Source organism: Mchenga conophoros, linkage group LG3 (assembly GCF_057382185.1).
Source record: "Mchenga conophoros isolate Kocher_MC1m ecotype Shallow Benthic linkage group LG3, M_conophoros_male_GT1.1, whole genome shotgun sequence".
In the NCBI taxonomy this organism is placed as follows: domain Eukaryota; kingdom Metazoa; phylum Chordata; class Actinopteri; order Cichliformes; family Cichlidae; genus Mchenga; species Mchenga conophoros.
In genome coordinates, this window is record NC_140528.1 from 84,444,795 (window position 1) to 84,460,916 (window position 16,122).

The window sequence follows — 16,122 nt, forward strand, 5'->3', positions numbered from 1 at the left end:
GATGTGACTGATGATCTCAAACAACAAATACACATTATTAACTCTCACTTTTTGTTTGCTTATTGTGACTTGACTTTCGAAGGGAAAGCTTTACTTGTCCTACAAATATCAAAATAAGAGAATGGCAGATGCTCGCTATTTTTTGATCTTCACATCCATCTCAAATGATTTCCACTAACCACATTTCATATTCCTGATTGACAGATCAGAATCAAAATCAGAAAAACAGTTTTATTGCCTTTGTCACTGAACTCTACAAACTAGCCACTTGCTTCAGTAGTAAGGTGCAATATAAAACACTGAATTATATTAATAACAAAAATAGCATTAGCATAGCAATTTTAATTTAGGTTCGATGATCTTCCCCACTTGTGTGCGGCATTGGCAGAGGTTATGATACAGTTGGTCTTGCAGCAGTCAGAGGTGGGAAAGCTGGGAGGCCAGGATGATCTTTTGCAGATTTCTCTTTGTTATTTTGTTTAGAGTTGTTAAAAATGATGTCCTTGCTTTGCTGATACTCAACTTTCTTTGAAAACTCCTCACTTAGTATGGCCCACTTGCACTTCTTAGATGTAACAGCTATCTCTTCTTTTTTTCCACCGGTATGCTGCCATGTGCTGAGCAACACAGCTGACACATGTGAGCAGCTCTCACCAAGGCCAGCTGTGCAGTTACAGTGTGCTCCCAAGACAACCTGTCTTTTTCTCACTACTGCCCATGGCTTTAACTGCGGGTCATTAAGCCTTTGGGAATGTTGAACCTATAAATACAATTACAAATGTTAACAATCTTGGTTACGTACATCAAAAATGAAAAATTGCTACTGACAACCAGACGCGCGCAAATATACAACCAACATCAAGCACTCATACAAAATGACTGTAGCAACAAAGATATTGATGATAAATATTAAGATAAATAGATAAAAATGTACCTATTTTGTACCTATCTTGTTAAAGCTACAAATAAACATATAAGTATAAAAGGACAAGTATGTGGACAAATATATGTCATGGTGTAAAAAAGTGACAGGGTGCAGTGAGGCGTGATTAATTCTGTTCCACATGTGTGGACCTGACCCAAGTGGATGAATTAAAGAGTCTGATAGCAGCGGGAAGGAATGCCCTCCTGTAACGTTCCCTCAGACAGCGAGGTTGTGGGAACCTGTTGCTGAAACTGCTCTTCAGATTTGTTCTTAGATGGGGGTGGGATATATTTAATAAATCACAAGCTTAACAGGCCTTTTTCTGAGCCACTGAGAAGTCAACTACCTTCCACTGGTCACGTGACACCTTAAATAACCAACATCCACACAACTTAACCTTGTAGCTGTGTGTAAAGTGAATGTGCTTTTTGTCTTTCATCAGTTCAGAAAAAAACATGACTGATTATTCTGACTACTATATATTTATCGATTCTGTGACACTTAAACTAATGTCTTGTTAAAGTTGGCAGAGATTATTTTGAAGCAGGGGATGTTGGGTGTCTCCTGAGCACACGATCACTGATCCACTGATCCAAATGCAAACAGCCCAAACACCCATTAAGAAACAGGTTAGCTTCTAAGGTGCTCTATAGTTGTCTAATGCAGCAGTCCCCAACCCCCGGGCCATGGACCCAGTTTCTGGCAAATACCGGTGTTCTGACAAACCATCCTACTTTGGTAAAACGTCCTTCCGTAAGTAATTTATGCACTTTTCTGCTGTCACAGAGTAATTTCCAGGACAAATTTTTAGTAGGTATGATGGTTTGCCACTTAACTTTGCCCATCAGAGTATGCTTGTAGCTCATATTCATTCTCATATTTCTCATATTCTCATAAAGCCAGGAAGGTTTGCCACTTCACACTGGCCCTTTAAAAAAAATCTGTGTGAAATTTCATTTGGGGAGAGGGGATGGGACCCCTTTCTGCAAGCTGCACTACATGAGAGACATCTCCATTATGAGGTAAGATAAAGGTCAATATTTTACATGTTTTTAGTGAAATAAATGTATATAAATAATAAATATATCACCCCACTTTTCAGTTATTTATTTGTAAAAAATGTTTGTGTTGGTCTTTCACATGGAATTCCAATAAAATTCATGTTTGTGACAAATGTGGAAAGGTTCAAGGGGGCCGAATACTTTTGCAAGCCACTGTATGTGTATATATATATATATATATATATATATATATATATATATATATATATATATATATATATATATATATAAGTTTGTCACATTTGAAATATAATTCTAATATAGCTGTTCTTAATGTATTTTCTTTAAAACCCAGTGTCTGTGTATGTGTGTGAGTGTGTAAAGTAGCACAAAAGGAGCAGGTGCTAATTTTTATTTATTGTTTCATTTGTAATTTTTACAGCTTGGGAAAACTGTAAAAACTGCATATTTAGTTATTGTTATAAATCTCCCTGTAACACCATTTTTCTGTGTTTATGTTATCTGAAAATATAGAAAACATAACATAACAAAAATGTACTTTCATAATATTAATATCATTAAATAACTTTAGAAAGACTTCAATTTGATGCTTTAAATTTAATATAATAAAAAATATCTATTTTATATGTAAAATAATCTTAAAATATTATTGTACAAAAATGGCAGCAATTTAATTTGTTTAATAGTTTTAGCTGATCGTCTGTGACACCAGGAAGACCGTACACCTGCATCTCTACCAACTTGCATTGCAGTTTCTGGGCTCTCCAGCCTCTTTGTTCCACATTTCCTCTAATGCAGGAGAAATTATCTCCAAGAAAAGAAACTCGACCATCACACAGTGGAACAAATTCTCTTCTCAAACAAAAACCAAACGGATAACCTTAAATGCATCACGTTTTTACTTTACAAGTTCATAAGCATTCTCCCTTTTCAGTTCTACCTCCTGGTCAAACATATGTATAAGAAAATTGGCCCAGTATCATATTATTTATACACACAGCGGTCTTTCTGTCCAGTGATTAATTGCATGAGTTCATGGAGGCAGCACCTCACAGCAGAAGCGTACTCCATAATGTGTTGTACATTATTATATGTATATTATATGTATTTTTCATGTATTGTATTTACCAACATCAAGAAGTCACAAGCAAAGAAAGACCACACCATGGCGCATAAGCAACGTTTATTGACCAAATTTATCTATTAAACAAATAGACGTAACATTTTTTTCACCTCCCAAAAAGCAAAGCAACGGCAGCCCAATATCAGACAGAATTGTGAACTCGTCATAATGAAGCAGTTCATTTTGTAGATTCAAGCTGCTCTTCATACTTTTGGCCATCAGGCGTCACCAGAGGACTGTGTTGAAAGTCCCACAGAGGCTCTGCAAACACAGGTCACTGATGGACTTGGTCACGCAGGCCTGTGAATCCAGTTCCTGAAGAACTCCGTCACCATCCTCTGCAGGAATATCGCAGCAGCTTCTCTCTGTCACCGTAAAGTATCACAGCCAGTCCGTCAGTCTGGTGGTAGATGAGATGGAAACGAAACCAGGAACACACACACAGGACATAGAGCAAAATGGCATCTTCATCGTGTCCGTCCATTGCAGCTTCAAGTCTGTTAGAGGGAAGAACAAACCATAAGTCACAGTCAGCGATAGCTGCAGACACGTTAAAGAAAACACTGTAGTACCTTTTAAACAAGTAAACCTGAAGGAAACTTGGAGCAGCTAACAGGCAAAAGTCAAACAAACTTAGAAACAACGTTAAACCAGTACATTTTAATCCTTAAGTTAAGTCCCTTTATTAGAGATCCTTCTGTTTCAAGGGTTCACTGCAGTGAAACTGGCTGCATTATAAATCTAAACCAGAATGTAAAAGAAGAATGAATACAGAACCACAGACTACCCTCTCTCTGAGTACTCATTTTCATATTCTTGTCTTGTTGGCTTGCCTCTCACTGGTTCTTACATATTTTTCACTCAGACAAATTGGCTGGTTAGCCAGGGACTGACATGTGAGCATCAACTAAACGCACCTACACAGAAAAAGTTTTTTTTTTAAATGAAACAAGTTGCTTTGAACTCATCGGATGTCATTGCCTCGCAGACACCTGTCCCTGAATGTTTAAAATATAAATAAATAAAATACTAATAAATAGAAATTAGCACCTGCCCCTTTTGCTCTATTTTCCACTGCTGTAATCAGACACACCGGGTTTGTCTCAGTGGAGAAGCTTTTTCTAGATCCTGGCAGCTCCCAGAGATGGTACAAAGTTTTACTATCCGCCCCTGATCAGAACGTTTTTTTTCCTAATTCTGAAACTTTTTGAGAATGAGGAGATTAAGGTTCTCTGAAGAAAAGAAATTTCTCTTCCCCTTTCTCCCAAAGTAAAAGAAGTAAACTTCAAATTCATGAATGAGATCTACCAAACTCATGAATTCCTAAGATTGACATTTAATCTAGACATGAGCACGAAGGACTGATGAAGGACTAATGTAAATGAAGCTTGGCGCACAAAGCGCAGGTTCAGGAACAGGTTCAGGGACAAAGAGATGTGTCCTCTTTTGTTGACTTTGTTGACAAGCTGATTGAAAACTTCAGCAAACGTTTTGATAGCTTCAGCTTTGGACAGCAGTTCATAAAGAACCCATTTCTCATCACTGATGTCAGAGGATTCTCAAAGGAAGTCACACAGCACTTCAAGAGGGCAAATGCTGGGCCTCTTCAAATGCAACTGGTTGGGCTCTAAGCAGATGTGGCCCTGAAAGCAGTTTGGAAGAACTGAACCTGCCACTTTCTGGCTCCAAACGGTCTGAGACAGCTTTCCCAAATTTGAGAAAAGTAGCCCTGTACATCTTGACCATGTTTGGCTCCACATACAGCTGTGAGGCAGCTTTCTCCACAATGAACATAATAAAAACTAAATATCGTTCCAGGCTCACCAACGAGCACCTACACATGTGTGTGAGAATGGCCCTGACACCATTCCAGCCCAGATTTAAAATCCTGGAAGGGCAAACTAAAGCTCAGTTCTCTCACTGAACAACAGAAAGTGGGGAAGTGGAATACAAGGGGGAAAGAAAGAAACTGCAAAATTGTTAAGATGTTTTGATGTTATCTGTTCAAAATGTATTGAGACGAGATGTAAAAGGTAAAGAAAAAGGGAAACTCAAGCTGCTGCTATTTTTTTCCTGAAATTAAGCACTTTGTTTTAAGATGCACAATTTAGCCATTTTATTTTCTCTAATTCATTTTAAAATGCAGCCCTATATCTAATGTAGGCCTACTGTGTGTTTCAGTGTTAACAATAAATTTTGTTGAAATGTTTTTAACTTGTATTTTCATTGATTTGACAGTCTATTGTTCATACGTTCAGATATTGATTTAAAAAAAAAAAACAAAATAGGCTGCTTCTCTATCACAATCATCACGCGAGTTAGACATTATGATGTCCCGGACCACTCAGAATTAGAGTTAAATTTACTCTATGGCCAGTGTTAACTTTTCAGTGTTAATTGTACTCAATTTAGTGTCGCACTGTGCCTCCGCGGCGCACTGTGCCTCCGCGCCTCTGCGGGGCACCGCGCCTCACCGCGCCTCCGCGAGGCACCGCGCCTCACCGCGCCTCCGCGAGGCACCGCGCCTCACCGCGCCTCCGAGGGGGCACCGCGCCTCCGAGGGGGCACCGCGCCTCCGAGGCTCCGCGGCGCACTGTGCCTCCGCGGCGCCGCGGCGCACTGTGCCTCCGAGGGGCACTGTGCCTCCAAGGGGCACTGCGCCTCCGAGGGACACTGCGCGTCCGCGCCTCCGAGGGGCACGGCGCGTCCGCGCCTGCGCGGGGCACTTTGCCTCCGAGGGGGCAACGCGCCTCCGAGGGGGCACCGCGCCTCCGCGGGGCACTGTGCCTCAGAGGGGCACTGCGCCTCCGCGCCTCCGAGGGACACTGCGCGTCCGCGCCTCCGAGGGGCACGGCGCGTCCGCGCCTCCGCGGGGCACTTTGCCTCCGAGGGGGTACTGCGCCTCCGAGGGGGCACCGCGCCTCCGAGGCGCACTGTGCCTCCGCGGGGCACTGTGCCTCAGAGGGGCACGGCGCGTCCGCGCCTCCGCGGGGCACTGCGCGTCCGCGCCTCCGAGGGGCACTTTGCCTCCGAGGGGGTACCGCGCCTCCGAGGGGGCACCGCGCCTCCGAGGGAGCTCCGCGGGGCACCGTGCCTCCGAGGGGGCACCGCGCCTCCGAGGGGGCTCCGCGGGGCACCGTGCCTCCGAGGGGGCACCGCGCCTCCGAGGGGGCTCCGCGGGGCACCGCGCCTCCGCGGGGGCACCGCGCCTCCGCGGGAAACCGCGCCTCCGAGGGGGCACCGCGCCTCCGAGGGGCACTGTTCCGCGCCGCGGCGCCGCGGCGCACTGTTCCGCGGGGCACTGTTCCGCACTGTTCAGAGCGCGGCGCGGCGCACTCACACTACCTTCAAGTGTTTGTATTTTGAAATCAAAAGTCTGTAAATCTTACCTTATAAGCGTTTGCCTGAGCCGGTGTAAGAAGTGAAGTGTTTCTGTGTGTGCCTGTGCGTTTTATACCTGCCAGGGCGGAGTGGAGGCCCTGCCCATGGAGGCAGGCTTCAGGCGCGCAAGTTCACGTTCTCCGCTGTCGCATGGAGGCAGGGCCCTTCCTCTTCTCGACTCCAATTTGGCTCAGGTCCTATAATCCAACTGATAGATGAAACACTTCATCGTTGTTCAACTTATCCTAAATCACTTAAGAAAATAAGGAAGCAACGGAAAGAGGCTCTCAATTAAATGCATGTAGAATAAAAAAAATAATTATCGGCAACAACTTGTTACTTTGTTATCATTTTATAAACATGTATGATTAATCATTTTACATTTCCGTGTTTTTAATTATCATTTTTCGTAAATCCCATTTTTGGTCTCTCTCTCTCTCTCTCTCTCTCTCTCTCTCTCTCTCTCTCTCTCTCTCTCTCTCTCTCTCTCTCTCTCTCTCTCTCAATTTTCCTGCTATTGAGTGAACAACATACTCAGAGCCCTGCTGCCACTACATTAGTGTGACCAAGTGGTCGCCGGGGTTATAAAAGAAATGGTAATAAAATGACAACACCACCAAGGGGAATTTCACCCCCAGGAAATTCCTTTTTAAGAAAAATCGATTAAATGAATAAGAGAGGCCGCACAGATTCAAGGACGCACACCGACGCAGGTTGGCTCCAATATCAATAATTTTGTTTATAGTGAAAATAGATGAAATATTAGAAAACAAAATGTAGCGTCGTTGTTGACAGTGTCCGGAAGTTAAAAACAATCATGGAACTTGGACTTACCAGCAGCCGTGGACCCAAAAGAAAAATCACACAAGAAAATCACTACAGCCCACCCAGTGCTGTACAAAGGAAAGTGTGAAAACGACCCACCACCTGAGGTCCCAGGGACACTGGCACGTCCTCTGTTCACTGAAATAAACCAGAGCAATACGTTAAAAGAGTAAAAGGACTCTGAGCGTCAGGCTCGCTACATATCATAAAAACTAAACCTTCCATCTTTAATAAAAGAAATCACACACGCACACCAAACTGGAAGGCTTACACCCTCAAACAGAAACGGCCGCGCTACAACAGGGCCGCAAAACTACATTAATACAAATTTCGGTACTCGGAGGTTAAGCGAGAGCCTACCTATAGCTGTCATAGGGTCTACTCGCTTGCTGATCAATCCGTCGCGGTCCGCCAGCATTTACTGCAGCTTTGCGCCAAACGCATGGGAGGAATAATCCAGGAGAACACCGGCTTAACTTTATACGGACTGACGCCACCCTGCAATCAATATGCATGTGGGTTCCCAATTAACCGAGTTGCGCAGCCAAGAGAGCGAGCGCAGGAGAGAGCGAGGGCGGTAAAGCAAGCGAGAGAGAGAGAGAGAAAGAGAGAGAGAGAGGGGGGGGGGGGGGGAGGCGCGAGTAGCCCACCCGGCTACATCAGTGCTGAGTTGGATCTTTTTTTGGCTTTAGAACTGTTTTAATTCTCCATGGCACAGATTCAACAAGCTGTTGAAAACATTAATGAGACACTTTGCTCCACATTGACATGACAGCATCACACAGTTGCTGCAGATTTGTTAGCTGTGCACCCACAATATGAATCTCCTGTATCACCACATCCCAAAGGTGCTCTACTGGATTGAGACTGACTCTGGTGACTGTGGAGGCCATTGGGGTACAAACTCACTGTCATGTTGAAGAAACCACTTTGAGACGATCTGAGCTCATTAACATGGCACATCAGCGTGAAGGTTTAACGTGCTGTGCATTCAGAGATGCTCTTCTGCATACCTTGAATGTAAAAAGTGGTTAGTGGTTAAAAAAAGGTGATTTAAGTGAGTTTAGGGCGTCGTCGTTGGTTCCAGGTGGCAGGTTTTGTTTTTCAGCAGCTGTTCATACAGGATAGACTGAAAGAGAGGGGAAATAGCAAAAAGAGAACATATTCAACAAGCCGTGGTTCTCTGCGTGAAAATGCTTTGTTGCTACACAAATGCTGATTCAAGCTAATAAGAAGGCAACAGCAACTAAACTAATCAGCCATTACAGCCTAGGTTTGCACAAGAGCATCTCTTAAATCACAGTACATCAAACCTGGAGGCAGCAGCATAAGAACACACCAGGCGCCACTCCTGTCAGCCCAAAAAAACTGAGGCTACAGTTCACCCAGGCTGACCAAAATGGGAGAAAAATGCACAAATACTGCCTGTTTGAATGAGTCTCAGTTTCTGCTGCAACGTTCAGATGGTAGAGTCTGCAGTAAACAGCTTGAAAGCATGAATCCATCCTGCCTTGTTCAGGCTGCTGGTGTAACGCGTTGGGGGATAAGTTCTTGCCACACTTTGGACACCTTAGTACCAAATAAGCACAATTTAAACACCACAGCTCACCCGAGTATTCTTGCTGACCATCTCCATCCTACGGTGTATTCATCTCCTGATGACAGCTTCCAGCAGGATAACACAACATGCTACAAACTCAAATCATCTCAAACTGGTTTCTGAACATGACATTGAGTTGTGTTTTTGTGAGTGTGTGTTCATCAACGTCTCTTCATCCAGGGTTAGCATCAGATTCAGCCAGTGGATGATTACAACTGGTGACCTTGAGATGCCATCACAAAATTAATAAATACATAAAAAAATAGAATATAATGTTTTTCCCGGTGTGTAAATCCAAATGGAGCATCTTCAGTTGCTTATGTTTATAGGACCACCTTGTGTCTTCCTTTTATATTTTATTTTCCCTTGCTGTAAGAGCTCGGTAACACCGAAATTTCTCTTCAATTGGATAATAAAGGCTCTATTCTATTCTATCAACTTCAAAATGTGTATCTTGAAAGGTTTTTAAGAAAAAAAATTAGGACAACATAACAAAAAAAACCATCACTTTTTATTGTCTTGATTCATGCTCAGTCATCCAGGTAAGGAAATCCCTAAAAATTATTCTGTTCATCTGGACGTGGCGTTTTCAGTCGAAGAAATTCTACTAAGTGACTTCTTCAGTCTCAGCTGACTGCAGGTTTCCTTGACCCTGTAAACAGTACATTTGCATAATGACTTAAACTAGCACCACTGACAAACAGCGGGCTATGAGGTCAGTTTTATGATCATTAATTTACAAATTGTCATATTAATGCTTTGAGTAAATGTGGTTATCCCAGCTGGATATTTGTCAAAGCTGGGAAGGCACCTAAAGAAAGCTCCAGGTGATCCAGGAGAGAAGGACAACTGCTGCCTTATCCTGTACGTGTCAGGAGTATCGGAACAGCTGAGACATATTTTTCTAAACAACGCGTCTCTGTGGCTTTTAAACCCCAAACACTATGTCAAAGATTGGCAGGTCCCCAACCCAAGCAGAGTAATATAGTGTACACTGTTAAGCGCCAGGAGGATTGCCATGATTTATACATCGGGGAAACCAAACAACCTCTGGCGAAGCGGATGGCACAACACAGGAGAGCTACCTGGTCAGGCCAGGACTCTGCAGTCTATTCACACCTACAGGCCAGTGGACACTCTTTCAATGATGAGGATGTAACATCCTGGACAGGGAGGAACGCTGGTTTGAGCGCAGAGTCAAGGAGGCCATTTACGTGAAAAGGGAAAGACCATCTCTGAATCGAGGAGGAGGCCTAAGGGTATATCTGTCACCATCTTACAATGCTGTGATTGCAGCCATTCCCCAACTCTGTGTGAATGGTACTCATGACCATTGATAGCACACCGATAAAGAGGACCAGCTCTGTCCTGGACAGTCTCATCGACTGCATAGAGATGGTGGGTGAGAGGAGGATGTTAGCCAAGCTGACATCTATTATGAACAACAGCTTGGCTAACAGGTTGTCTATTATGAGCCTGCAGAGGCCCTGAGCAGCTCTGTTACAGGACAGAGGACTAAACTGCAGCAGCTAGACTGTACAATATACACGTAATCAGGGCTGTGCAGAGATGTCCGAAGGGGAGGGTGCTTAGAGTTCAAAAGGAGCACACAGGACCAGGCTGAATAACAACAACCCACATTAATCAAGAATCTAATATAAAATCATATCATACTACATCACTGTCAACGGAACAATGCGAAGCAAATGTAGCAAATGTTTTACCTGATGGTTACAATGTTGCTGCTGCTCCTGCTGCTGATAGTGCTGCAGGGCAGGGCTGTGCTGATCGGAGAAAGTAGACATTCAAAAGTCCATAGGAGACACTGTATCTGATTAAACAAGTTTTATGAGATAATAATTATAAAATGACAGCACTTGGAATCATGAGGCAAGAGATTAATAAAACTGTGGGAAATAAACTCGGCTCTGTCTGTGACTCACTCTTCTTCCTTCATCTCCTCATCTCATCTATCATTCTCCACTTTCTGTCCATCTGAGAACAAGGCACAATCTGCTGTTGCATTAAACTATGATTTAATTATCCACACTTAATAACTCTTGAACCTAATCCATAAAAAAGTAATGATATAAATATTTTTATTGAACTAAAACATTGCAACTTTATTTATTATTGTTTTTATACTTGAGTGATAATTTAAAAAGAAAATCTGTACACATAAAGCACATATAGTGACATTTTATACCTTTTCCAGAATACTGTATATACCATGGCCACAAGATGACATCATTGTGCTGATCCAGTCCTTGTCCTTCCCTGTCTGTCTGTCTGTCTGTCTGTCTGTCTATCTTGCTAGACAGACAGACAGACAGACAGACAGCCAGCCAGCCAGACAGACAGACAGATAGATAGATAGATAGATAGATAGATAGATAGATAGATAGATAGATAGATAGATAGATAGATAGATAGATAGATAGATAGATAGATAGATAGATAGATAGATAGATAGATAGATAGATAGATAGATAGATAGATAGATAGATATCATTAAACAACTTTAAAAGATTTCCATTATATATAAAATAATGTATTTATGATGATTCAGTTTGTCTTTCAATTCAGTGCAAAGGAGAAAGTTTGTTAAATGTTTAAATTTTACAGATACAATATTTTTGCTGCTGTAAAATCAGCATTTTGTCATATTTGAAATATAATTCTAATATAGCTGTTCTTAATGTGTTTTCTTTAAAACCCAGTGTGTGTGTGTGTGTGTGTGTGTGTGTGTGTGTGTGTGTGTGTGTGTGAGAGTACTACGGCAGTGTAAAGTAGCATAAAAGGAGCAGGTGTTAGTTTTTATTTATTGATTCATTTGTAATTTTTACAGCTTGGGAAAACTGTAAAAACTGCATATTTAGTTATTGTTATAAATCTCCCTGTAACACCATTTTTGCGTTTTTATTTTCTCTGAAAATATAGAGAACATTACATAACAAAAATGTACTTTTCATAATAATAATATCATTAAATAACTTTAGAAAGACTTCAATTTGATGCTTTAAATTTAATATAATAAAAAATATCTATTTTATATGTAAAATAATCTTAAAATATTATTGTACAAAAATGGCAGCAATTTAATTTGTTTAATAGTTTTAGCTGATCGTCTGTGACACCAGGAAGACCGTACACCTGCATCTCTACCAACTTGCATTGCAGTTTCTGGGCTCTCCAGCCTCTTTGTTCCACATTTCCTCTAATGCAGGAGAAATTATCTCCAAGAAAAGAAACTCGACCATCACACAGTGGAACAAATTCTCTTCTCAAACAAAAACCAAACGGATAACCTTAAATGCATCACGTTTTTACTTTACAAGTTCATAAGCATTCTCCCTTTTCAGTTCTACCTCCTGGTCAAACATATGTATAAGAAAATTGGCCCAGTATCATATTATTTATACACACAGCGGTCTTTCTGTCCAGTGATTAATTGCATGAGTTCATGGAGGCAGGACCTCACAGCAGAAGCGTACTCCATAATGTGTTGTACATTATTATATGTATATTATATGTATTTTTCATGTATTGTATTTACCAACATCAAGAAGTCACAAGCAAAGAAAGACCACACCATGGCGCATAAGCAACGTTTATTGACCAAATTTATCTATTAAACAAATAGACGTAACATTTTTTTCACCTCCCAAAAAGCAAAGCAACGGCAGCCCAATATCAGAGAGAATTGTGAACTCGTCACAATGAAGCATGTTTCACTTTACAAACGGCGCCCCATATTCAAGCTGCTCTTCATACTTTTGGCCATCAGGCGTCACCAGAGGACTGTGTTGAAAGTCCCGCAGGCCTGTGAATCCAGTTCCTGAAGAACTCCGTCACCATCCTCTGCGCGAATATCGCAGCAAGCTTCTCTCTGTCACCGTAAAGTATCACAGCCAGTCCGTCGGTCTGGTGGTAGATGAGATGGAAACGAAACCAGGAACCCACAGGCAGGACAAAGAGCGGAGTGGCATCTTCACCGTGTCCGTCCATTGCAGCTTCAAGTCTGTTAGAGGGAAGAACAAACCATAAGTCACAGTCAGCGATAGCTGCAGACACGTCAAAGAAAACACTGTAGTACCTTTTAAACAAGTAAACCTGAAGGAAACTTGGAGCAGCTAACAGGCAAAAGTCAACCAAACTTAGGAACAACGTTAAACCAGTACATTTAATCCTTAAGTTAAGTCCCTTTATTAGAGATCCTTCTGTTTCAAGGGTTCACTGCAGTGAAACTGGCTGCATTATAAATCTAAACCAGAATTGTTGCCTACGATATTGCCACAGAGCAAGCACCTTTTCAGTAACTTATCTTTCTCGTAGAAATGTGCTCCAAATAAAGAACTTTGTTGACAAGATTATTAGTTTATCATTTATAAATCAATATCGTCGGTATTGACAGCATTTTTTTTAAGTGAACATGTAAAAGAGTGGGATTAAGCGATGCGGTTGAAAAAAAATTGTGGCTTCCGTCACATTAAACTCTGTGAGGATACAGGAAAAGGAGAGAGTGCGCAGATGTACGGGAAATTGAGGAGGTCTCAAATATCTGCTTTCAGCAGTTTTTATACACAAGTATGGGTGTGTAGGCGCACGGTGTCCCCCCCTCTCTACTAAAGAACCATTTCTTGATGGTTCTTTGGGGCACCTTTAATGGTTTTTCAAAGAACCTTTTTTAAAATGCAGTCTTTACTGCAACTTGCTGATTTGTTTTTTTAAGTTTAAATTTGGACAAATCTGTTAACACTATCATTACGGACAAGTTTTGTTTAACGTACAAACACTACCTTCAAGGTTTTGTATTTGAAATCAAAAGTCAATCTTACCTTTATCCACAATGCTTACAATAATAATCCGTTTCTTATTTCTTCTTTTTCGACCTCTATAAGCGTCGCCGAGGTTTGTCTGAGCCGGTGTAAGGAGTGAAGTGTGCCTGTTTTTATACCTGCCAGGGCGGAGTCTTCTGCGCGTGTATGCAAACTCCGCGTGTATGGAGGCAGGGCCCGGCAGGAACTGCCGAGAAGAGGCCTCTTCCCGGGCCCTGCCTCCATACACGCGGAGTTTGCATACACCTCCTCATACGCGGAGAAGGGTGATGAGATCTACCTCATGCTCTCTCGCTCTCCGGCTCTCTGGGCTCTCTCTCTGGCACGCCGGGCACGCCGGGCTCTCTCTCTGGCACGCCGGGCACGCCGGGCTCTCTCTCTGGCACGCCGGGCACGCCGGGCTCTCTGGGCTCTCTCTCTGGCACGCCTGGCTCTCTGGGCTCTCTGGGCTCTCGCTCTCTCTCTCTGTGGGTCTACACAGAGCGCATGCGGGCCGCATTGATGGTTCACACTAGAGCGCGTTTGCTGTCGCATTTTATTTGTAGTGTGAACAAGCAGACAAAAATCAGATTTGATCAAAAAATCGGAATTGAGCATCAAGACCTGCAGTGTGAACTTAGCCCAATTTGGCTCAGGAAATAGCAAGTCCAAGTCCTATAATCCAACTGATAGATGAAACACTTAAGAAAATAAGGAAGCAACGGAAAGAAGCTCTCATCCAATTAAATGCATGTAGAATAAAAAATGAATATCGACAACAACTTGTATTTTTGTATTACTGTGAGAACTATGCTCATTTCTACATTTGAATGTGATGTAGGCAGGTCTGATGTATGGATGTGTGAATGTGAGGGTGTTCAACATTTGTTTGTATTATACTATAAAAAATTTCAATAAAAATATATGGAAAAAACAACTTGTTAATTTGTTATCATTTTATAAACATTATTAATTATTTTACATTATTTTACATTAATTATTTTACATTTCCGTGTTTTTAATTATCATTTTTCGTAAATCCCATTTTTGGTGTGTGTCTCTCTCAATTTTCCTGCTATTGAGTGAACAACATACTCAGAGCCCTGCTGCCACTACATTAGGGTGACCAAGTGGTCGGCGGGGTTATAAAAGAAATGGTAATAAAATGACAACGCCACCAAGGGGAATTTCACCCCCAGGAAATTCCTATTTAAGAAAAACCGATTAAAGGAATAAGAGAGGCCGCACAGATTCAAGGATGCACACCGACGCAGGTTGGCTCCAATATCAATAATTTTGTTTATAGTGAAAATAGATGAAATATTAGAAAACAAAATGTAGCGTCCCAGGCCAGACTGACAGACTTGCCAGACTTGCCTCTGTTCACTGAAATAAACCAGAGCAATACGTTAAAAGAGTAAAAGGACTCTGAGCGTCAGGCTCGCTACATATCATAAAAACTAAAACTTCAATCTTTAATAGCTTTAATAAAAGAAATCACACATGCACACCAAACTGGAAGGCTTACACCCCACAAATCAAACTACAACTCGTGCTGGTGGCAATAGTTCAGGCCTTGATCACAAGCCAGTCTGGCTCCGCACAGGCTGAGATCGGCAACTGAGGCGGTTTCAAGTTCCCAGCACGACACGCGGGCAGAGGATCGCTCCAGCCCGATCACCGAGGCGTGGGTACAAGCAACAATCCAGAATATAATAAAACCAGGCGCACCAGAAAAAGGTTAGCCCACTTAATAAAAACAATTCCACAAAAATAAAAGATGAGACCAAAAAGACGAGACAAGACAAGAGAGCAGCTCCACCGAGCAGGAGCCCTCAAACCGACTATAGGCAGGCGTCTTGATTCTCCAATTAAGGTTAGGCGATTTGCCACGGAGAGGTGAAGGCAGCAATCAAACCCTAAAACAAAGGATAAATGTAACCTTAGCCTCTTGTAGCTGTGAATGCTAATAAAAGCAGTTCTAACGGCTTACCCCAGGACCGGAGCGCTTTGGTGGAGATAACGAGCACCTCTCTCTGCAACGCTGGAATTAAACAGAAACGGCCGCGCTACAACAGGGCCGCAAAACTACACTAAACCAACTTATTGGCAGATAATATTAGTTTTGTTTTATCACATATCAATATTATTTTATTATCAAATTTGGTTATTTTGGTCATTCAAATCTGGCTTCCCCATCACTCACTCACTGATGGATACAGCTTTTGAAAATCTAAGAGCTCTGTTGAAGGACTCTGTGCAGGTTAAAAATCAATGTGTGGAATAATAACAAAGAAAGGTAACCTTTAATTTATTATTTTAATGAATTCATTATCGAACTTTAAACAACATCAACAATGTTTAATCTGTGAAGGCACTGCTGGATGCTGAAGGCCCCCGGTTCCCAGCTCTGCGTGGAGGCTGTGCGA

At 42.2% G+C, this 16,122-nt stretch overlaps 1 protein-coding gene and 1 pseudogene across 2 annotated transcripts in view; one reads left to right on the forward strand and one right to left on the reverse strand.

Annotated features, from left to right (window-relative positions):
- Window positions 1–13,999, reverse strand: part of LOC146581195 (uncharacterized) — a 46,133-nt gene extending 32,134 nt beyond the window's left edge. The window contains exons 1-5 of the mRNA XM_085250936.1: window positions 13,995–13,999; window positions 12,732–12,897; window positions 10,601–10,660; window positions 5,573–6,381; window positions 3,403–3,567 (exon numbers count right to left, since the gene is read on the reverse strand). Coding sequence (XP_085107062.1) covers window positions 3,403–3,567; window positions 5,573–6,381; window positions 10,601–10,660; window positions 12,732–12,897; window positions 13,995–13,999 — 1,205 coding nt within the window. The remainder of the gene's footprint in view (window positions 1–3,402; window positions 3,568–5,572; window positions 6,382–10,600; window positions 10,661–12,731; window positions 12,898–13,994) is intronic.
- Window positions 1–16,122, forward strand: part of LOC146581185 (NACHT, LRR and PYD domains-containing protein 12-like) — a 503,983-nt pseudogene that overhangs the window by 353,885 nt on the left and 133,976 nt on the right. The gene's annotated exons all lie outside the window — the stretch shown is intronic.